The following is a 22,887-nucleotide window of genomic DNA, read 5'->3' as shown; positions in this document are numbered from 1 at the left end:
TCAACGTAATTGACTGATCATAAATTTTTAAAAAATCTCAGAATGATAAATAAAATCGTCACCTTATAAAAAATGACAAAAAAGCAGAAACTGATTTATTTTTAAAAGGATTTTGTGTGTTTTAAGCGGCCCTCTCTAAAAACAGCTTCCGGATGATGTAAGCGACAAATCGCCACATCTGACAGTCAGAAGATTGACTCAGACAAATCCTCGACGTAAATCGCCAGAAGGAGGTGAGAAAATGAAAATAGGTGAACTGTATTGTAGATTTCGATATTTCACATATTGAATTAATATGTTTTACGGTGTGACCGTTGGGGCGAGCGCAGTTGTACCATCAAAAACACTTGAGATCAGCCACTTCGAACGTCAAGCCGCACGAGATATCTCGACTAGCTGTGACGTCATACGACGTCACAAAGCTCGTCGGAGCTTACGGAGACAGCCGAGCGTCTGTTTGAAACTATAGAACTAGTGCAATTTTTGTCGGAAAACATTGCAGAGTTATTTCTTGTTTCTTTGAAAGATTTCTACAAACTGAAAGTCTGATATATGCTTTACGTTATTATTTATTTATTTATTCGGCAATATTCGCGCAAAGGACATTGGGTAGTGCAGGAATTCTGGGAATGTTGCACAGAGAAATTTGTCTGACGTATGTACAGATTTCAATCCGAATTTCCTCTGTTCTTACACGTTAGTCTATTGAGCTCGCTTCGCGAGCGTCGCTTCGCGACGCTCGCTGCGCTCGCTATTAAGACACCGGCTCAATTTTTTAAGAAACTCTACTGAAACCAAGCTTTTACATTGCATACATTAGAGGCGTCTTCGAATTTCCTCGAAAGAATATTACGAAATTTGTTTGTTTGATATCAAATACTATGTAATTTATAGTTTCTCTCTTGATAAAGAATGTCATTTAATTTAGCTACATGATCTTGTATTTAAGGATTTGTAATTGTAAAGAAATGTATGTGAGGAAATAAATTAATATCAGTGTTTTTTTTTAGTTGAGACTCTTTCTACCATGTATACCACCATTGTGAAAAATCTTACCTCTAAATGATAAGAATGTTAAGCTAAGATTGACCAAAAAAGGTAACCTAATAAACCAAAGCCTTATTTATTCAATAAATGCTGAAATATAGCCTTGTGTGAGCATTGTGACATCATAAATATGATTATATTCAATATATTGTATTATTACCTAACCTACTATATAAATTGTAATTAGGCATTTTGAACTGTTTTACGATTTATTTTATGTTTTTGCCTGATCATGAAACAGTCGAACTGTTGACCGGGCCACAGATTGAACTGTTGACTGTTTAAAGCGTCATCGTGATATTCAAGCATTTTGATGATCATGACACTCTCATCACTATTTACCTGCTACATAATTAACTAAATTGGAATAAAATACACAAACTATCAATAAATCAGTTTAATAAGGATTAATTTAAATTATTTAATATTAATTTAATCTTTATATTATGTGTTCAGCTAATTAATAGACGAGTATGTGAATAAATAGTTGTTAAAACTCTTTATTGATTGTTTGTTTGTTTTTATTCCAATTTAGTTAATTATATAGTAGGTTAGGTAATAAATAAATAATAAATTTGGCCTCGGGCAACAGTTTCCCAGGTCTTCAGGGCTCGACATTAACACTTGTCCGCTTGTCCGGTACCAATGAAAAAAAATTACGGACAAGTGAATATTGCTGGGCACTTGTCCGATTGGACAAGTGATTACCGGCCGCCAGGAGGCGGTCGGTTATATGATATGAAAGTTTGAAGTCGCTGTGCGTTTCTGCGGAGTTAAAACAATTTAAATAAATAAATATTTAACATTAATATAATCGTATATTAAAATGAGCGTCTAAATCTTTAACATGAACGCACAATAAAAATAAAATTATTTTTTTTATAAAGAATGAGGTAAATATTTCATCCAATCCTGATTGAGAAACTTTGACATGTTTGAGGTGCGGAGAAAATTAGGACATGTGTTGGGCATAGTCTAAAGCAAAGACCGCGATATGAATGTTGCACAATTTTACTTTCTCAATTTAAACAGGATTTGTTGTAAGTATTTATTTTAAAATGACGTGTACACATATACAATATAAACATGTTCAAAAATATGGTTAAATGTTAATTCATCAAAAGACCTAGCAGGCTGTAGAATATTACAAGATTTGGTCCCTAGCATATGAGGATAATGCACGTTTTATAATGTGCCAAGAATTTTCCCGCTGCAACTCAAAGAAATTGAAAGAGAAAAAATGTAGTGGCGGATCTTGAGGGAGTTCAGTTTTTTCCTCTAAAAGAGAGCAAGAAGCCCCACATATTTGTTGCGTTTTATTAAATTAAAAAACACTGCATATCTAGTTGTAGATTACATTAAACTTTAGTTTTAAACTTTTAATGTACGTAAATGCCTCCTAATTATACAGGCCAACGGTTTGTTGACGCAGAGGTCCAGGGGTACTTTGCTTATACATGTAATACTGAACATGCATTATAATTAAGAAAATCATGCAATGTCGAGCACAAGCGTTTAATGTCACGAGGATATATATTAACAGATAAATATAAGATATTTTTAAAACAGATCACCAATTCAGTCTTAAGTTGCTTCATAGGAAAAATTAATTGGTTTGCGGCCGATTTTTGACGCTTGCGTCAATATATGTTTCTTGTTTTTAATGTAACGAATTCTTCAAATAATAATAATATTAAAAAAAAAAACAACGATTGAATTAAGTTTATCGAATAAAAAAGGAAACATTACATATAAGCCGAATTTCGATCCCGATATCAATCACTATTTAAGCTCACACTTGATCGGGATCGATGTTCACTAATTGCAGCAATACTATTGCATGGCGTGGTTCTTACGACATTTGCGGGTTTGGAATATATTTGATTGATATTACAGATTCACTTGCAAACATTTATATTGTTGTCAGGACAGGAATTCTAGATAAAATTTTGTTTTATAAGTTGTTTGTCTTATTTATCCATAACAACACTAATTAATTAAGCATGTTTAATTTTTTAATTTTAGTAATATTGATTTCAAAATATCAATTGAAAATTTTTTGGACAAGTGAAGTTGAAGTTTGGACAAGGAAATATCTTGGTCACTTGTCCGAATGGACAAGTAGGAAAAAAAGTTAATGTCGAGCCCTGGTCTTCCCCACTACCTCGGGACAAAAGTTTGACTGTTTACCTCGTAGTCATTAAATAAGTGTATATTGTTTATGCCATGGCGACATAGTTTTAACTGCAGAATTGTGCATTTATTTGTTGTAAAAAGCTCATTTTAGAGGTCAAATAAAAAATTATATTGCAGGGTAAGCTAAATTCATGATAACTGTCTCAGAATATAAGCTATATCTGGGCTTTTGGGCAAAACCTGATAGTGGGTTTGGCAATCCTCTTTTTTACCATTCGCACGGGTCTCATAGTATCACCTATTTTTCAAGACAGTAACTGTAGTGTTTCCCCTTTTTTTGAAAGAAAAAGGTTTAAGATCAATTGTAACAGTCTAGGGATTGAGGTTCTTGCAGGGAAAACACAACCATATTGTGTATGTTTAAACTTCCCTGAAGAATGTGTATTTGATAACATTAACAGTGTATAAATTTCTAAAAATACACGGAAGACAGTATGCATTAAAAACTTACTTCATCTTGGTTGAAGGAATCCTATACCAGTTTTTTTTTTCTAAAAGACATACTTCAACCATAATGATTTTAGCGCATTAATTTTTACGATTCATCACGTTTTTTAAATTATATGACTACATGAATACAAAAATAGGATTCATGTTACATAGGTCAATCGTAAAGTTATATATGGCGTACCTGAGCTAAAAAAAATAAAAATAAGAAACTAAGAGTGGATTTACATAATATTTGTTATTTACATTCAAATTTAAATTTCCACCGATTTTGATCTTAAATACTGTAGATCACTAAATTTTCGTGACACCTTATTTTCGCGAGATAGCCATTGACTCTTGATTAGCGAGACACAATTTTCGCGATTTGTGGTTAATGCTCTATATTATCTTAAGGAATACTATTATACGCGAGAATTAAATATTCGCGAGCACACTGTCTCGCGTAATTACGCGAAAATAAAGTTCTTGCGAATAAAAGGTGATTTACAGTATGCACACATTTCTATGGATAAATTGACTTAAATCTGTGTCTGATATTCAAATCTTAGTCAGAAATAAATTGGTTATTGTTTAAAATCTCTGATATCTATGAAAGGTGATTAATTAAAATTGTGTAATTTACAGGAACAAAACAAATAGAAAGATCTAATCATCTTTTTTAATTTCAGTTAGTCTGAACTCTGAACTTATCAGAAATACGCCACATTTGACTCTAACAGGGATCGACACTAACTTTAAAATCATAGTTGTCAGCAGGGCTAGCCATTAGTAATTTCTACTAGCCCTTTTCATGTATTATTTGTCCAGCAGCCGATGGCTGGTGGCCGAGTCGTGAAGCGATGAGGGGGGTAGGTGCGGGATGGGGCTGGTGAAGGGACGCCCCCCCCCCACCCCCCCTCGGGAAACTTTGAAAATAGAAATGCCAAATCCTGCATTCTGGCTGTATTTTGGGTAAAAATTATATGTCTTTCTATGATTGATAAGACATTTTTCTGTTCGAAAAATTCCACATTTATAATCATTTAGGATATTTAGAATCACCTTTAAAGTTTACATTTTGACTTACAAAAATAATAATCATGATGATAAAACATATGTTTGAAAATGAAATTAAAGAATTATCAGGTACATAAAAAATACTATATATTGTGTGTAAATTATAATTATATCTGTTGCTCTGAGTGGGTGTTTGATAAAATTTACAGTAGGCCTACAGGGCAAGTTAAAAGGCATGTTTAGTAGCCCGACCTCAATATTCAGTTGTCCCGGGCCAGCGGGCTACCGTTAGTGTCAAACCCTGTCTAAGCTACCTATGGACCTGTTCCTTTTTTTAACTTTAATTTAGTTTAAGATTTATGTTTTTCATATGTGCTTTTATGCAGACAGAAATCAGAATGGACTTGAGTGGGAAGTTAATAATAAAAGTCCAGCTGGGGGATGACATCAGAAGAATCCCGATACACAATGAAGACATTACCTACGACGAGTTAGTGCTGATGATGCAGAGAGTCTTCAGGGGAAAACTTAACAATGACGATGACATTTTAATCAAATATAAAGATGAAGGTACAGTATCTTAGTTAGGGAATAACTATATCTTCTCATATGTTGTTTGTGACCACTTATCAAGTTTTTGCTGATTTACAATACTGTTTCGTCTAGAAATCAATTTTCCTTTGTTTGTCTGCAGATCAAGATCTGGTGACCATATTTGATGACTCTGATCTGTCCTTTGCCATACAGTGCAGCAGAATTCTTAAAATTACCTTATTTGGTAAGCATCAGAAATGTTCATCAATTTGTAGTCACTGTAATTAAGAAAAATATTAAAATTTAAAAGAAATGAAAGATTCACAAACTCATGACAAAAAGGTAAATGCAATATCTGTTTTTGTTGCAGTAAATGGACACAGTCCCGTCTCCTCAGGAACTACCCCCCAGCTGTCTACTGTGAGGAGGGAACTCCGACAGATACGAGACAGAGTGACACAGCTCCTAGACCAGCTGGAGATAGGGGATCAGGAAATCACCAGCTCAGTAGACAGCAAAAGGCCACCTGCTGCTAAAGGTAGATAACTGGGCAGTTATCTTATAAATAAATTCTGCATTCCTTTAAAAAGAAATTTAAAAGAGAAATTTTTAAAAGAGATTTAAATTAGAAATTCAGTTCATTTTTGAAAAAGACAGTTGATGAGGGAGAACAGGGAGGATTTTTTAAAATCCTTGATGTATTACATGTAGCCTTTTAAAATAGCCTTACACAGTATCAGGAAAATATTAAAGCATTATGTATGGGTTTAAAAAAGGAATAGGTAAGGTTTTGATATAAATTAAATTGAACTTAGAGGAATGGTTATAGCACATTTCAGTTTTATAAAAGCCATGTTACTGTAACTTGATGATTTCCTCTCTTTAGATGAACCGATGATTGTGTCGGAGAGCAATCGTCGGGTAGAGCATCCCACCTCTAGTCAGCCCCGAGATGTGTCCCACAGTAAGGAGTTTGATCCCTACTCCAGTCAGAAGTCAGTGGAGGAAAACAACCCCAGTAAAGTCATGTCCTCATTTGGAATGAGTGGTAAGATCAGTGAAAATAATTCAACTGTCTCAGCATTCTCCTAGTAAAAGGACAGATTATTTTGAGGTGATAATTAATCTGACAATTAAATATGGTTAGGTACCTTAATTTACTTTTTCATTCATAAATTGATAACTAAAGTTTAAAACTCTACATGTAAATGAATGTTATGTGTGCAGAAAATGTATGTAATAATCAAAATGCATGGTCAAGCTTGCATTTACTTATTGTTCCAAGGACATTCTAGGTGAATATATATAAAAATTTGTGTTCTTAAATACATTTATTGCTGATTTAGTAATTCAAAGTTTGTTTTTTCTTAATGTAGGACAGGAGAGATCTGGCACCCCTGACAGTATCTCCAGTATAGGCTCAGCCAATAAACACAATATCCAGCCCTCCCCTTCCCCTGCCACCCCCGTCTCCCACCCCTCAGCTTTTGTGTCCCCCCAGCCAGTTCAGAGCCAGCCCCGCGTGGTCACCCCACAGCAACACCCCGGTCAACCAAACTATAGCCAGCAACCTCAGCAACCCACAGGTTATCAGGGGCAGCAACCAGGTTATGGCCAGCAGGCCCCAGGTATAGTACTCTAATCCAGGTGGAGTCAATCCTGTGTCTTTCAATTATTTCATTTGACTGAAATTGTATGCATAAATAGTTTTCCACTGGCCAAAATTTAGCAGAGTATTTCCCGTTGGTTGCCATATTGGAGGTCCAAATGCTCATATTGATGATATTCCTTGAAGTCATTTTTCAACCAATTTTAAATTTTTATATTTGCTATTTTGAATTAGGAATCATTATTTTTTCTGCAGTATATAAATGTTTGGAAGCCTCCTTTATTTAAAAAAAATATTTAAGAAAGATTTTCCACCAAATATATGTCTGCTACATTCTCTTAAACTTGGTATTAAGACAAAGAGGAAAAATCACTAAGTCAACCTCCAATATTGCGGCCAACGGGAAGAAAATATTGCTAAATTCTGGCCAGTCGAAAACTATCTCATGTGTAATTGTTTGTTATTTCTTTGGTGTCAAATAATTCAAAATAGTAATGGATAGAAATAAATTATTTTAAAATTGATTTTGAACAGACAATGAGAATTGTACCATAAGTAAGTAATTCTATTGTATCAGTGCGTAAAAAGTTTAATAAATAAGATAGTGCTGCTGTCTATATGCAAGTTCAAATTAAACCTCTTTTAAACCAACTTAAAAATATGAGATGAAATACATGTTAAGTTTAATGCATTAGGTAGATGTCTACCACTTTTTAACTATATCTCCCACCCAGTATGGCTTTAAAAAAAGATAACTGCTTTTTCTGCAAATTTAAATCTGTTTTAGTTGGATTGGGTAACCATTTATGAAGCCACTCAGTCATAAAATCTCGTTGGAGATCTCGCATGATTTGAACTGCATGGGAACATAAAAACGCTTTTTCATACTGAAGTTAACCTGAATTTAAATTTTTAAGCATACTTTTCTGACAATGACTGGTGCACATGTTTGACTTCTTTTATCGAAGTGAAAAAGGGAATCAGGATTCATTTAATACTTTTTTGCATTTTTTCTTTTGCTTGCATTGTCCCGGGAAATCCAAATTTTTGTAACGAGATACAAAAAAAAATTTAGATCTTTTGCTTTATTTGACAAATGAATACTGACAATTGATAATTCAGGCTACATCATCTTCAAAAGGTTAACACAGCCACTGACCCAATACTTGTTATTTATGAGCATGAAAAATATCTATCTAAATAATTTATGTAGATGGTGTTTTCTTGCACTTAATAACACTTGAAATTTTATTTCATATACTGCAGTAGTGAGTACTAGTCTTCTGAGGCAATATCTACATACTGTACATACATGTACTATCTAAAACTTGGAAGTGTAAAACACCATGCACAATTCTACCTCTTTTAAGGTCTGAATCCCCCTCTTTTTAATTACAGTAGCTGTATGGTTTATTTCCCAGTACCTAGTCTGTATATACATGAACATGTAACAAATATCTTACATGAAGGAAAAAAGCAAGTTTTGAAATTTATTTTCTAAGAAACCTACTTTAAAGAGATCCATGGGGTTTATATACTTGCACATTTGAAATATTCATTGAGCCTTTCTGTTAACTCAGGCTTCCCTGGTGGACCCCAACAACCTGCTCCCCCATCACAATCTGGTCCACAGCAGAGAACCTTTCAGAGCCCTGCCACCTCCCAACCTGACAGACAACCCAGCCCTATGACTCACGGAATGTCACCTGGCCAGCCCTCACAGGGCATGGCACCAGGTCAAGGCATGCCTCAAGGCCAACCAGGAATGCCTCAAGGCCAGCCAGGTATGCCTCAAGGCCAACAGCAGGGCCTGTCTCAAGGACCCCCACAATCACAGGGGGTACCCCCCGGACAGCCAGGGTTCCCCCCACAACAAGGTGCTGGTAGCTATGGTTACGGACAGTATGGAGGACAAGGCATGCCTCAGCCTGGTCAAGGTCAAATGCCTCCAACATCATCATCAGCACAGTGGAATCAACAACAACAGGTAATATAGAGTTTATACCTTGTGTATGGATAATCCATGCCAAGTGTTTTTGTTTTTAACCGGCTTTCTGTATTATCATACAATGAACCTGTAGTATGTATTCATTTTAGTTCGCTTCATATTGTAAAAAAATAGAAGTTTGCACTTGTGACTGGAGTCAAGAAATATATTCTTCAAAAATGTGTAATGATGATTTGGTAAAATAAAAAGAAACTAACTATAATAATTAACATGACTATACTGTAATAATAAAACTTCCTTAATAAAAATGACTGATTGTTTGTCCAGGGAATGTATCAGGGAGGATACGCCGGTCAGCCACAACCAGGAGGTGCCCCACCCAGTGGTGCTGGACCCACCCCCGGGGGTCAGCCTAACCCCTTCTCCAGAGGGGGAGGGCCGGGAGGATACGGTAGTTACCCCAAACCCGCCCAGGGCTATCCGGGGTATAAGTAATGTACATGACATTTTAAATAAATTTTAAAACCTTTGTTAATGTTTGTAATATATTTGCTTTAAAGTCTGTGGTAGCTCTGTCAAAGTAAAATATTAATTCTGCAAAGTTTCTGTTTTTATTTTGTGCAATACTTACTGAGAAAATGTATAAATCTGAATTGTCAAAGGCATCCATTTAATTCACTTTGTAGACTCGTAAACCAATTCAAACAGTGATCATATTTAAACATTTCTATGATATTGACAGTGATGAAAACATTATGCTATGTATTTTTTCTTGATTTTATAGTATCATAAATATGTTTGCATTAAATTTGTTTATTAGAGAGAATTATGAATGTCATGGTAGTATTTGTGAAAGAAAACTGTATTATTGTGAAAATGTTATTTTAATCAAGATCTGTTAAAAATGATAATTCATTATGAAGTGATGTGAATGTACATATTTTTATTGTACATTTGTACATGTATTCATTAATTGGTTGTGTTTTGTAAGACTGAATGCTTGCTCGAAATGAGAAGTTAATGCCCACATGATATCCCATTGTATGATTTAGTTGTTATAGATAAAAGCTGTACTGTATACCAGTGGAATGACCCATCAATATTTATTGTGTCTCTTAGTAAATTTATGTTAAAAACAATTTTTTAAAATGTAATTTCACTGAATGAAAGCAAAGGTCTGAAATCAGTTGAGGTTAAGTCACATTTTCAGACCACATGAAAAGAAAATCATTTTTAACAATTAATTTATCAATTGTGAAATCAATCCCAAGTTCAAGTTGCTTATTTGATTTCAATATTTTAAACAATCATACTAAGTCTTAAAGCTTTTGAATATTGCTTCAAGGTACATCTATACTACTACATGTACCTTCCTTTACTTTATATATAGTAATCTCAAGAAGATTCCAAGCATACAAATTAAATATTAATCTAAGTGAAAATATGATAAAAAGCATTTCTTGTAATCCCATTGTAGGTGATGTATATTATTTCAGATATCACTACAATATCTGTAATAGAATGTGATGTTTTAAATAAATATTTTTTTTTTGTTATAGATATCTTTAGTTGTCTTTTTTTGAGTTAAATTACAAATATATTGTTCTTGGGAAGAATTTGGATTGTTATAATTATTTATTTGGATGGACTTTGTGACTGATCAGAGTTTAAAAAAAGGAAAGATTTTTTTTTTGTGATGCTAGGTTAGACTAAAACAAAAAGGACAACATATTGATGCTCTAAAATTTTATATTGCTTTTGGAAAAGTATGTATTCTAAAAACACCAACTCCTGTATTTGGATTTTTAATAGAGGGTTTTTATGGTAAAAAGGATTAAATATGTGGCTGTTGTTTAAAAAGAGTGCGGGGAACCAGGTTTTTGTAGAAAAACACCCGCTTTTGGTCCAGTAAGCCTTCCTGTTGAATAATCATTCAAGAAATTACTGTCTAGTTCGTTTGGTATGCCAGGGCAAAAACGTAGCTGGAAACGTTCTCCAATAATGCAAAAATGATCCCATGTTTTCAACTACATAGTGATTCCTTAAACATCAATAATCCCCGCCCATTGACGTCAAACATAAACTTTAAGACAGTTGCACGAGATTGATAGGCATATCAGGCACTTGACCTTTCACTTCTCGAAATTTACCTTCAGGTTTAATGATCCAGATATCAACATTTACTTACATTTACTTCGGAAGAGTAAAAGAACTGTAATGAAACATATGGAGATAACTAACGGTATTCAAGATCAAACGTCCATAAAACAATAAAAAATACATGTAAAGGTATATTGCTGCATAAGTAAGGGAAGTTGACGGTAGAAAAATTAAAGTCATCACGTTTATCATAGAGCTTGGTTGTTAGATTACAATTAACGTCTTTTTCAAGTAAAATATCCAACTATGAAACAGATGTGTTAGACTCGATCGTATCTTTTATCTTAAGTTCACCAGGATATATCGTATGGGCATAAGAATGGAAATTACCATTGTAAATCATGTTATTCGACTGAATGTCGACTTGAAGGCCACAGCAAGTGTTTTCTTCTTTTCACGCATAAGATTTTGGACAAATTTTGCTTCATATGAATACAAAAATAGATCTGCTTATAACGGGGCGCAATTACATCATCTGTCATAAAGAGATGATATGGCTATATTGCATAAAATGTTCCGAAAACTAAACCTTTGTGGCAATAAATAAATAAACGTTTATCAATTCAACATCAATTCCCTATGATGAGAAGACGGTCATTAATATTACCTACAGGTCTGAGGAAACTATCAGTCATGTTTGGCTGCTGCATAAAATGTAAGAAGATTTTTACAAAGAAGATTGTGTGGCAGTTGGATGGAAGGATATACTGGGATAACCAGGCATATACATGTAGGCCTAGCTAGATCTCTTCTTTACTTTAATTTATAAAGCAGTTTCCGTTACCAATTTATTGATATGTGTGATTATCATCATAGCAAGTGAAAACCTAATTATTATGTGTTATCAAAATATGAGGTTCGACAAATTTTTATTACAAATTTATGTAAGCAGAATACATAAATCCAAGATTATGAAATGTTCTAAAGTAATAGTTACTAGTAATACATGTACTTTAAATATTTGTAATGTTACTCATACAATTAACTGTTGCCTTTTGCGTGGAACTCTAAAACACAGTTGGCATTCAGTAATGAATTTTCCAGACATTACTCATAAAACACAGTGATTCAAATTTTTATTGGATAATGTTTTGTTCAGTAAAACTACAATATTATGCAATTTTAAAACCAGAGAATGACCATCTTCCAAACTGTTCATTGCTATAAGCAGACCCTTGTCCGTTCCAGGCACTTGATATTTTGACGGCGTCGTCCTTTTCCAGGTTCAGTATAACAAATCCTGTTGATGTTCCATCATCTCCAGATTTTTCAGTATCAGCATGAAGAGTACCCCTTACTACATCATTCTGTAGTATATGAGTCCCTATCTCCCCCAAGGCACCCTTGGTTCCCGCAACATGTTGCCCGGCAGCAACAAGCGTCCAGGAAAATACATACAATCCGGACTGCGGGGCAGTAAAAACCCCTGTTTTCTTGCTGTACCCATTCCCGTTGTTAGTTACCACTACGTCATAGACAAACGTCCTGCCAGCACGCGGGAGTGCAAAGTTCTTCGAGATGAATGAGTAAAAGGCCACAGTGGACTTCTCTTTCTCTAAGGGAACATGTAAAAAGTCTATTCAAATATGCAGAGAATATCTCACATATAGAACATATAATACTTATTTCATAGATACATGTATTTGGTTTGACCAATTTTACAGCACCTCGATTCATTTCATTTGTGCAGATTTGTTTTAGCGTGTATTTTTTTCGGTAAGACATTTTGATGCTATTTTAAAAAAGAATTTTATTCCGTTAAGAGCAACATCAAGTAAATGAACGGTGCCTACAGATTTAATTTTATAAATGTATGTTTTCCTGTTATATTATGTTATGATGCTTCTTTACTATATAACATAATATATAAGGTTGTATTGGGAATAGGTACCCTGGGGTATTTGGTACACGTAATCACAATGAAAAAACCCCATAATTTAAACTATCATAATGATTTTCATTGACAATTTTATTAAATAAAGGAAAACTGGCTTTTTTCTAATAGTTATTCAATAATCTTGTTTTATAATTAAACACGATAACCAACGAGTAAAAATATTAAACTTACCTGTTCTGCAATCAGTTCTCCCACAGCTACCCTCTGAATATGACTGACAGGTTTTAGCTACAGAAAGAGGAGCAAAGAAGATGGGTAGAGCTGCAAACAGAAGTACCCATCTAACATTCATCTCGATTTGTGAGCAGTGAAAATAGAAAAAAATAACACTAAAAAGTTGTTTTCTATATATACATTGTCATTTGATATGTTCATGAGGAGAGCATCTGTTTCAAAGAGTTTTTGTTCAATTTACAAGTGCACGCAATGAAACAATTAAATTGAACTACAGTACACTGGTGTTTTTTTTTTGAGACTTAGTTACATTGATATCATTATTCTAATATATTCTATCGAATTAACAACAGCAATAACTTAAATAAACATACACAATTTTATGTTATATATTTTTTTTGTCAAAAGTAACATGGTCATCATTATATTATTTTTTTCGACTTCAAGGATTATTTGCCGCGCTTAATAGAAAAAAAAATAAAAAAAAAATGTATAGATAACGAACAAGGATCGATGTTTAAAAAATCGATAAAGAATACAAATCTGTGAGTAGCTAGGTGCCCAGGTAAAGAAGGTTTTCCCTTCCTTTCACACATAAAAACTACTTCTAATTAATATTTTTCTCTGTTTTGGTTTGAACATATTTTATTGCACTAAATATATACAATGGGATAGGGCACAAGTTCTAAAAACTTAAATCGCCCTCTCCCTACATGAGATATTATAACAGGATGAATTAGAAGTGTTCAACAGTTTGTACAAAATTGATTACAAGTAAATTAAATAACTCTCATTGTGGACATATATACTGCTACATTATTGTTTATACAAATAATTTAAAAAAAGAGTACAATCAGTTAAATCTACCAGAATGCTGAATATAAGAATGTACAATAGAAAATAGATATTCATTTTCAGCAATACTGAGTGATGTATCCCCCCAGAGTAAAGTCTGAATTTCAACAATATGGACTTTATTAAATCTCAAGAACTTATCGAAAAACTCTTTCCTGGCCTCGTTGTAGTTAGGGCAAGAGAAAAAAAAATAATGATGTGTATCTTCTACCTTACCGCAGGAGCATAGTGGACTAGATACTATATTACATCTATAAAGATCAGCGTTTAGCACGCAATTGTGCCGAAGCCTTGTATGCAGTATATTGTTGCGTCTTTTACCAAAATTAAAATAAGGCAGAGCTTCTGTTATTTTTTGTTTAATTTTACTTTTGAAAGCAGACAAAGAGCTCTAAATTCTGGTATTTATCGATAAGGAATTCCACTCATTTATTACAGTTGGTACAAATGGTGATTTGTAAGTTTGCAATTTACATACAGGTATACTATAATTTTGTGAGTTTCTTGTTGTATATGCAGAAGCATTACATCGCATAATCTCAGATAGGTAATCTGGTACTAAATCATTGTGAATTTTGTACATGGTATTTAATCTTTGGATGTTGCGTCTGTCGCTGAGTGGTTCCCAGTACGATGGCCGATATGAGCCGTCAAAAAACAAGTTAGAGTAGCTTTATTATGTACGTAGAATCAATGGCAAAACACAAGAAGTAGTAATAGTAATTTGTACATGTACAAATCTTGAGACAAAATACACTCGAGACTACTTAACATTCCTTAGATTTATTGGGAAGATTATCTGTAAACTTAGAAGGAACAAAATCAAAAACACGTGTATCTGATTTTTCTTCTATTTTGTTAAATAAATGTTGTGTACCTTACTTCAATTGGTCACAAAATGCAGCGAGTTTTTTTTTATTTTCGTCTTTGATCTAATCAAATATTTTGCAAGTGTCTCTATTAAGATTACCTGGGTGTTTTTGATTTTAAATTTCACGACAACAAAATCTTAACCTTCATTCATAAGGCCCAAGATGCTGGTTAAAAATTCAAGAAACAATTAAGGGATCTGCATCTTAATTATTTCTTTAGCCACTAGATTAGAATCTGTTTCTTGATGATTTAATTTGATTTTAGATTCCCGCGATCTTAGTCTTTGTTGGCTATGTACATGTATATACCGTGTTTTGATTATATTTTTTGAAGAAACTAACATGAAACTCTTTATTTTAAATCTCACCCGCACCCAACCCCAAAAACGTTTTTCAAATTCTAAAACAAATCCTTTGTACTCTTCGGAAATCCTGCAAATCTATTTAATTTTATGGCTACAGTAGTTTTTGAAATGTGTTTATTCTTTTATTTGAACTGGGGGTACGTTTTAAAAGAAAAAAAGGAAGTAAAACAAAGATAATATTTACCACAACCTTAGATCTTTCCATATGTGTGTGTCAATCTTTGCTTGAGAGTTTGTAGGGAGGGGGGAGGGGTTAGAGGGACTCAACCCTGGAACCTCCTTTCAAAAATGGCTGGATCCTCCCCTGTTTCATACTTTACTTGCCCTCATTCCATATGCCAATGCTTTAATGTTATTTAACAGCAACACTGATTTTACTTTTACAAATATTGTCAGCGATCTAATCTGTCGGGTTTTCCCATCATTTAATTAAGGCATATTTTATGAGAGTCGTTATTCAGATTTCATAGTAAATGAGCTGTATTTTATATTAAACATTATGTATTTCCTCATTCTATTTTTTTTCCTCGTTCCGAGAAAAAAGAAATATGGAACATGATGGAAACGGCATAAAATTGAAAATAAACACATTTCTTGCACATATCATCAAGCAACAGATTTTCATCGGGCTGGAAAAGAAATAATAAAAATGCAGCTTCATTGTTTCTTGAATCTTTTACCAGTATCTTTGGTCCTACGAATGAAGATGAATAATTTTGTTGTCGTGAAAGTTAAAATAAAAAAAACCAGAGACTACAATTAAAAAAAACACAGAGGGATCAAAGGCGAAAATAAAAACAATCTTGCTGAATTATTTTAATCAACTGAAGTAAGGTGACACCATTTATTAAACAATTAGAAATGAGGGGAGAAAATAGAGGGAAAAATCAGCAACACATGTTTTTGATTTTGTCCCTTCTAAGTTTACAGATAATCTTCCCAATAAATCTAAGGAATGTTAAGTAGTCTCGAGTGTATTTTGTCTCAAGATTTGTACATGTACAAATTTATATTACTACTTCTTGCGTTTTGCCATTGATTCTGTGTACATAATAGAGCTACTCTTACTTGTATTTTGACGGCTCATATCGGCCATCGTATTCCCAGCCTGTTTCAAAATACAAAGAGTCTCTAGAGGCAATCATAGTTAGTCCAGTAACAATCCCAGCTGCGTGTAGTTGCAGTTTCTCTAATTTTTCAGAATCGATAGATAGACAACCACCCCATACAACTGAAGCGTACTCGAGTTGGGGACGGATAAATGAAGTATACATAAGTGAAAGGCTTTTTCGATTTATTTTAAACTTAAGTTTTTTTTAAAGACCTAATTTTTTGTATGCATTAGACAGCAAGATTTCAATGTGAGATGACCAACTTAAGTTGTATGAAAAAGTTACAACAAGATGCTTATGAGTTTGAACATATTCTAATTGGCTATCTTGGAAAAGGAGTTTTGGAAATTCTCTGTTTCGACGTCTCTAACATTACATGTTTTATTTTCTGATCAATAAATTAAAAAAATATCACTAAAGTTATATACATCTTGTACCAGAATGGAAAGATAAAACATAAGAATAACATTAAATAAAAATGTTTAAAAAGGTTTTCTCCTACGCAAACTAAAATAACATTGTATACTAGCTGTTTCAGAATTATTGTCAAAAATTTAATCATTTTCAAATATATAGTCATGAACATTTTCTTGCAAATGTAGTATGCATAGGAAACATTATATTATATTGTTAATCATCCACAAAAGTATAAAACAAATTTAACGTAAATGTGAAGCTATATGAAGACTTTCAAAATTATGGTATAAAAAGTAGTCTAAAAGTGACTTTTTTTAAAATATGCCTTCTACAAAATATGGATATTTTTCTTATTGGCGATTTGACTCCAATCATCATTTTTCTTTGAAGAAAAAGATCATGAAATATCAAATGTATGTGATTTCAAATCATATACATGTCCTGCTAGACTACATGTTTTTCGAAGCAAGAATTTGAACTGCTAATGTAGAATGTAGCAAATGTTCCAGGTATCTTATAATGCAGACATAACAAGACTATCTTACAGTTATCCCAGTTCTTTTATAGTTTGATTAAAAAAATCTTGTACATTGTATGTTTTTTATACGTATACTTTTTAATCTGCATGACTGTATATAAGTTAATGTTGTAACGTAATATACTATGTGTGAACATCTTTGTATCAATTGGAATTCAATTTCTATAATTATGTTAATTAGTTACTCTAGCTTATATTTATATACAATGTAGCGGTATTGTGCTAATTTCAGGTACTTATGCGTTTTAGATTATTCTCAAAACTGCACCTTTGATTTTTATTTTTGTCTTTTTCGAAAGGATATACGTAGATTGCTACAATTTCCTCTTCACTGTTTTAAAAATAAAAAGCCATGTTATTTAATTTTGTACCTTTTGTTACCTTTGTATAGAACTTGAAAACACGCTTTCTTTGTATTTCTTTATTTGGCAATCAGTAATTAATTTTTCAGACTCGTAATAAAAACGCAGGAATTCAAAATTCATATTCATGATTTATTTTATTTGAGAACTGTATTCATTGAAACTACGATCATGCTATTTTGAAACCAGAGAATGACCATCTGCCAAATTTTTCATTACTATGAGCGACCCTTGACCTTTCCAGGCGCTTGATATTTTGATATTGTCACCCATTTCCAGGTTCAATATGACAAATCCTGTTGAGGTGCCGTCATCGTGTTGTTTTTCAGTATCAGCATGACGACATCCTCGGATCACGTCATTTTGAAGTATGTGAGTTGCAGTTTCTCCATAATCGCCCTTAGTTCCTGCAACGTGTGTTGCAGCAGCTACCAGTGTCCAGGAAAATACATACACTCCAGACTTCGGGGCGGTAAAGGTTCCTGTTTTCTTGTCGTATCTACTAGTATTTCCGTTGTTTATTACACTGTACAACGACGTCACAGTTGTAGCCCTCACTTTCTATTCCTGCATAATATCGATACGGATAGTTTAACTGGCTGCTCCAGTTAATAAACGGAACAAGATCCAACGATGATTGTACATGTATATATTTCCATTAAATATTTAATTTTTTAAAAGATGTTTTTCTCTGTTTTGCTTCATGCTTTTAATGATAATGGTTTTTTTAATTTCAAAGCCAATTTGTTCAAAATAATGAATAACCTTAAAAGCAATCATAAGCTTTTAATTCCTCTGGTAATTTTAAAATTCAAATTTACTACGTTGCAGGACTACTTAATTTTCAGAACAATTAATACTTGAAAATGTGTTAGCATTTGAAATGGATATTCGATAATTTGTAATTGGATAATGTTTTAGTAATTAATAATAGATTGTACAGGTACATTGCTTCACAAAAACGTTACCCAACGAGTCTTGTTCTTCAAAGTTGTGTACGAGGAAGACGCTGCTGTAAGTGAATCAATCCGATTGAAGTTGCACTTATAGAATTGTACAATTTGACTGAAATCTTTAAGTAAAATTTTCTTACTTTTTACAGTTCATGATAGAAAACCGAATAATAATCAAGGAATATCTTTATAATTACCAAAGTAAAACTTTAAGAACTGGGTTGTAACTTTTTTTAAATACTCCGCTTTATATAAAAGTATATTTCCAAAATATTAGTAAAACGTGCTTGTTCACAAAGTGATTTTAAATAAAATAAGGTTTGTTTTCAAATAAACATTCCTGGATAGCAATAGTGATCTTATGCCCTGTTCACGTGGAAAGTTTAATTCGAATCAAAAGTTATTTAAATTAAGTTACTGTGCATCAAATTACTTCGCATTAGCTCTGTAAGAACGCTGAGCAAAGTTCATTCGATTCAAATTTTTACACATGTGTAATCGCACGATTACACCACACGTCACATGTCGGTGGTCAAATATAGGTAAATATGCTTTTTTTTAATGAAAACAGAGAAAAAATATGCTAATTTAAGAAAGAGGTACAAACACTATAACATAATGTGAAATGTAATTTGCATAAGGTGACATGATTTGCAATTCGTGTCACAATAGCATTACTCAATAGCCCTACCGTAGAAGTAAACTTTTAATGTTAATGAGCTTACTTCGCATTAACTGCAGCTTGAAGGCAATATAATTTTTATTTTTTTACTTCGCACAAATTAAATGCGAAATCAATTTTTAATACACGATCGTGTAAGCAAGGCATTCTAAGCATGTTTGACAAATTTTGCGCCACATCTGCTGCTACCTGATAAATATAATTATAACGACAAAAGCTCAATCCCCATTTCGCCTTAATTGTGAAATACAGGTAAGAAAAAGTTAGAAAGTACTAAGGCGAAATGGAATTTTAGTATTTGTAAATATTATTACTAGTTTGATATAAAAATTAAAATTACCATTAATTGTTAAATTCAATCTAAAAATATTTATCATTTAATTCTGATATCAATCTAGTAATGATATTTACAAATACTAAAATTCCCAATTCGCCTTAATACTTTTTAACTTTTTCTTACCTGTATTTCACAATTAAGGCGAAATGGGAACACACCCGGTAGCGTAGTCAGTAGAGCATTCGCTCCATGATCGGCAAGGCGTTTGTTGGAATCTCGACCGCCACTGAACTAGAACTACATCGATAAAAAAATGGAAGCAACTCATCCTTCGCCAAGCGTTCAGCACTTCGAAGTGAAAATGTCGGGTTATTTGGATAAGACCTTAAAAAGCGAGGCCCCGTATTACGGTAGGCAGTGACACGATAAAGAACCTTCACTGCTCAATGGACCTGACTGCCGAGTAAAAGTCTAAATTCAAAGCTTGTCGGTATATGGTGATATCTCTAAATGCGTGAAAAATTCTCGAACGGGACTTAAAACAGCATAAAATTAATTAATCAAAAATTACAAGTACAGAAACAGCAACATGATCACGTGATTTTGTAACAAATACATTTTATGTTCATATATAACATATTTTATGTTCATATATAACCGAGGAAGATTCTATATATAATTTGGTTCTAGCTAAGTATATAAGTATAGTACATGTACTTCTTGCAATGCAATATTACTTTTTGACCGCATTTAAAAGCCTTGGAAATCCTTATTGTAGCTGCGTATATCTGATACATCCCCGTTATCTAAAAAAAAAAAATACACCATGCAATCTGCCACAACTCTCTCATATTTGGATGATTTGCTGACTAAAGACGATATTTGCCAACTATTAACTAAATCATATGCCGTACGAAATGACTTTAGCCCTCTGGGCATTTTTACAAAAAGCATATGTTCTTTTGCTAATTATCATATTCTGATTAGATTTTACTTCTTCCGAGTCTAGGAAGTTTCATAAGGTGTAAGATTTCTCTGTTTTTATATCTTAAATTTGTATCTTCGAAATCTTTTTGTACATTTTATTTCCTCTTCTAATTTTTTGGCGACATTTCAAAGAATTAAGCATACCATGCATTTTATCTAACGAGCATTTATTTATCAATCGTTGTTAGACTGGAATCAAGGGTGTTTTTCCTCAGCACAATATTTGAAAGTTTTGATTAAAGTGTATTGCTTTATAAGTCAGGGATGTTGACGATAGAATAGTTAAAGTCATCTCTATCTAAGCATGTGGTAAAAATTGTAGTTCTAAATACGGTACCGTAATTTAATCCTTTCCACCTTGAACACAAAGGTTACCATTAAGCTGCTTTTTATTGACATAGGATAAAGTTTAATAAAACAAATCGTTTTACCAAAAAAAAAAAAAATCTTAAAAAGTTGCTTATTACAAATTAAAGATTTTAAGTTATATCATCTCTAAGCATATGTAATAAAATTAATTTTTCTTAATGAAGTATACATAATAGTTATTGATTTACAGTATTGCGCAATTTTTTATTCAATCCTTTAACTTTCAAAATTTGGAATTCTTAACCTATTAATCTCTCACAAACAAATGTCTTTTTGATCGAACAATCGAAGTCATCCCACATGTAATTTTCATAGCTTGCTATTCCTGCACAGTCTTGATTCCTAGAATTGTCGGGATTGGCACTGCTCCAGTTGAGAAGAGGAACAGAATCCAATGAAGATAAGAACACCCATTTTCCCTCCACAAAGGCATCAGTAATCCCAAGTAGAATATCTAAGTAAAATAAAATATTATTTACAGATATATTTGTACCGGTTTGAGTTTAAATAATACAAAAAAGGCATACATAATTTTTAATCATTCCAAATAGAAAAATGTCGGCACAAAAAAACTTCCTTCTCGCAGTGGTAAGAGCGTCTGCTGTAAGGCCACGGAATTTATCCTTACGTCGCAGGTTCGAATCCCGCCATGGGACGTTAAGACCGGTCTTTCGAATGACACTCTATAAAAAAAGGTTCCGTGTCTCAGTATATGTTGGCACGAAAAAGACCCCTCACTGTTCAATGGTCTTGAGTGCCGCGTATAAGATAAAACTTGCAGCTATCCGCCAGTAAATTATGGGGTCTCCATATGTGTTAAAAAAAGATAAAAAATGTACATGAAAGAAGAAAATTGTAATTTTATTAATTCAAAAGGATAACATTTATAAAATTAAAATTGTGAATGGAATGAGAAAATTCCTGAAAAATAAAACAACTGTATTCTTATACATTACCATAAAATAATCAAGATGTTTTCTTATCCTTTTATTTGATATTTTAATATTAACGTTTCATTTGTTTTTAATTTCAAAACAATTTGAATTAAAGCGAGGCTGAGATGGAATTTTTAAAATTCAAATTTACTGCGATGCAAGTGTATTTTATTTTCAAAATAAATGATTATTAAAAATGTACTTCCATTTTACATGTAAATGGATATTGGATTTTTTTTTTATATGATAACGCATTCTGGAAGAATAACAAGATGTCTCGTGAAATATATTCCATATCAAACTCTGATTTTCTGTTTTTAATTTGTTTTCTTAATTTTTAAGGATACATACATGTACCCCAAACAAAGAAGATGGGGAAACAAGGCATACAGAATGCTTTAGGCTTCAAAAATTTACAGAAGGTCATATACAGTATGTGGATTTACTGATTTAGTGTTTTAATTAAATTTTCATTATTGCAATTTTTGAAATTATGAGACACAAACCTTTTCTGGAAGAAAAATATGCTGGAAAAAAGAAATTCTTTAATAAAATATAAGACGGTATTCGTGGAATTCAAGTTCTAGCAATGAAAATCCGGAGTATCTCTCAGTATTTTAAGACAAACGCTCTAACAACTACACAACATGCTTCATGAAGAATTAAGATCATGTCTGTGATATGACCCAAGACTTAATGGACTAAGTATTTTTGGGAAAGATGCGAATTTTTTGTCATAAAAGTGTAAATTTAGGTATAGTGGGTCTTTGCTCCGTGTTTTTAGAATCCAAAAATGTATATTTTATTGCAAACCTTAAGGATTATTAAAAAAAAAAAAAAAAAAGAGAGAGAAAGAAAATGGGGCGGAGACCCGCTCATTTTGAAAAAAAAAAATTGTTTAAGTATGAGAAAAAATATTTTTGGTTTTTTTTAGCAAATGTATGCTTTTTCATAGGCAAATAATTTCAGTCTTTGTGAGATTTTTGTAAAATGTAGAATTTTTTCATTAAGTAAATTTTAATGTTAGATGAAATATTGAAATATAATTAAAAATGGATAAGATTGAGATTTATTTTTTTTGATTCAGCTTGTCGCAATAAAGTCACAAAAGAAACAAACAGAAGATTTACAATGATAATTTGTCAATATATC

The 22,887-nt window shown here is 32.6% G+C and overlaps 1 protein-coding gene across 2 annotated transcripts; it reads left to right on the top strand.

Moving 5' to 3' along the window:
• Positions 1–146: 146 nt before the first annotated feature.
• LOC134247003 (protein TFG-like) lies at positions 147–10,338 on the top strand. 2 transcript variants are annotated; one of them, XM_062729353.1, is made up of 9 exons: positions 147–233; positions 5,076–5,259; positions 5,384–5,467; positions 5,594–5,761; positions 6,110–6,271; positions 6,600–6,851; positions 7,367–7,387; positions 8,413–8,819; positions 9,108–10,338. In XM_062729353.1, the coding sequence occupies exons 2-9, from the start codon at positions 5,088–5,090 to the stop codon at positions 9,273–9,275; spliced, it is 1,434 nt and encodes a 477-aa protein (XP_062585337.1). In that variant the 5' UTR covers positions 147–233; positions 5,076–5,087; the 3' UTR covers positions 9,276–10,338. The 2 variants fall into 2 exon arrangements, with proteins under 2 accessions (XP_062585337.1, XP_062585338.1); XM_062729354.1 differs by lacking the exon at positions 7,367–7,387.
• Positions 10,339–22,887: the final 12,549 nt, after the last annotated feature.

This window comes from Saccostrea cucullata, unplaced genomic scaffold, assembly GCF_032062105.1.
Source record: "Saccostrea cucullata isolate Sc308-1 unplaced genomic scaffold, CSIRO_AGI_Scuc_v1 ctg7249, whole genome shotgun sequence".
Lineage (NCBI taxonomy): Eukaryota > Metazoa > Mollusca > Bivalvia > Ostreida > Ostreidae > Saccostrea > Saccostrea cuccullata.
Note: the sequence above shows the minus strand (reverse complement) of the source record. Positions and strands in the feature narration are given on the sequence as shown.

Excerpts from the sequence above, each read along its gene's own strand:
- LOC134247003 (XM_062729353.1), top strand. The coding sequence starts at position 5,088 with ATGGACTTGAGTGGGAAGTTAATAATAAAAGTCCAGCTGGGGGATGAC. Across the intron at positions 6,852-7,366 it reads TTATGGCCAGCAGGCCCCAG|ACAATGAGAATTGTACCATA; the intron begins GTATAGTACTCT and ends GATTTTGAACAG. Across the intron at positions 8,820-9,107 it reads AGTGGAATCAACAACAACAG|GGAATGTATCAGGGAGGATA; the intron begins GTAATATAGAGT and ends TTGTTTGTCCAG.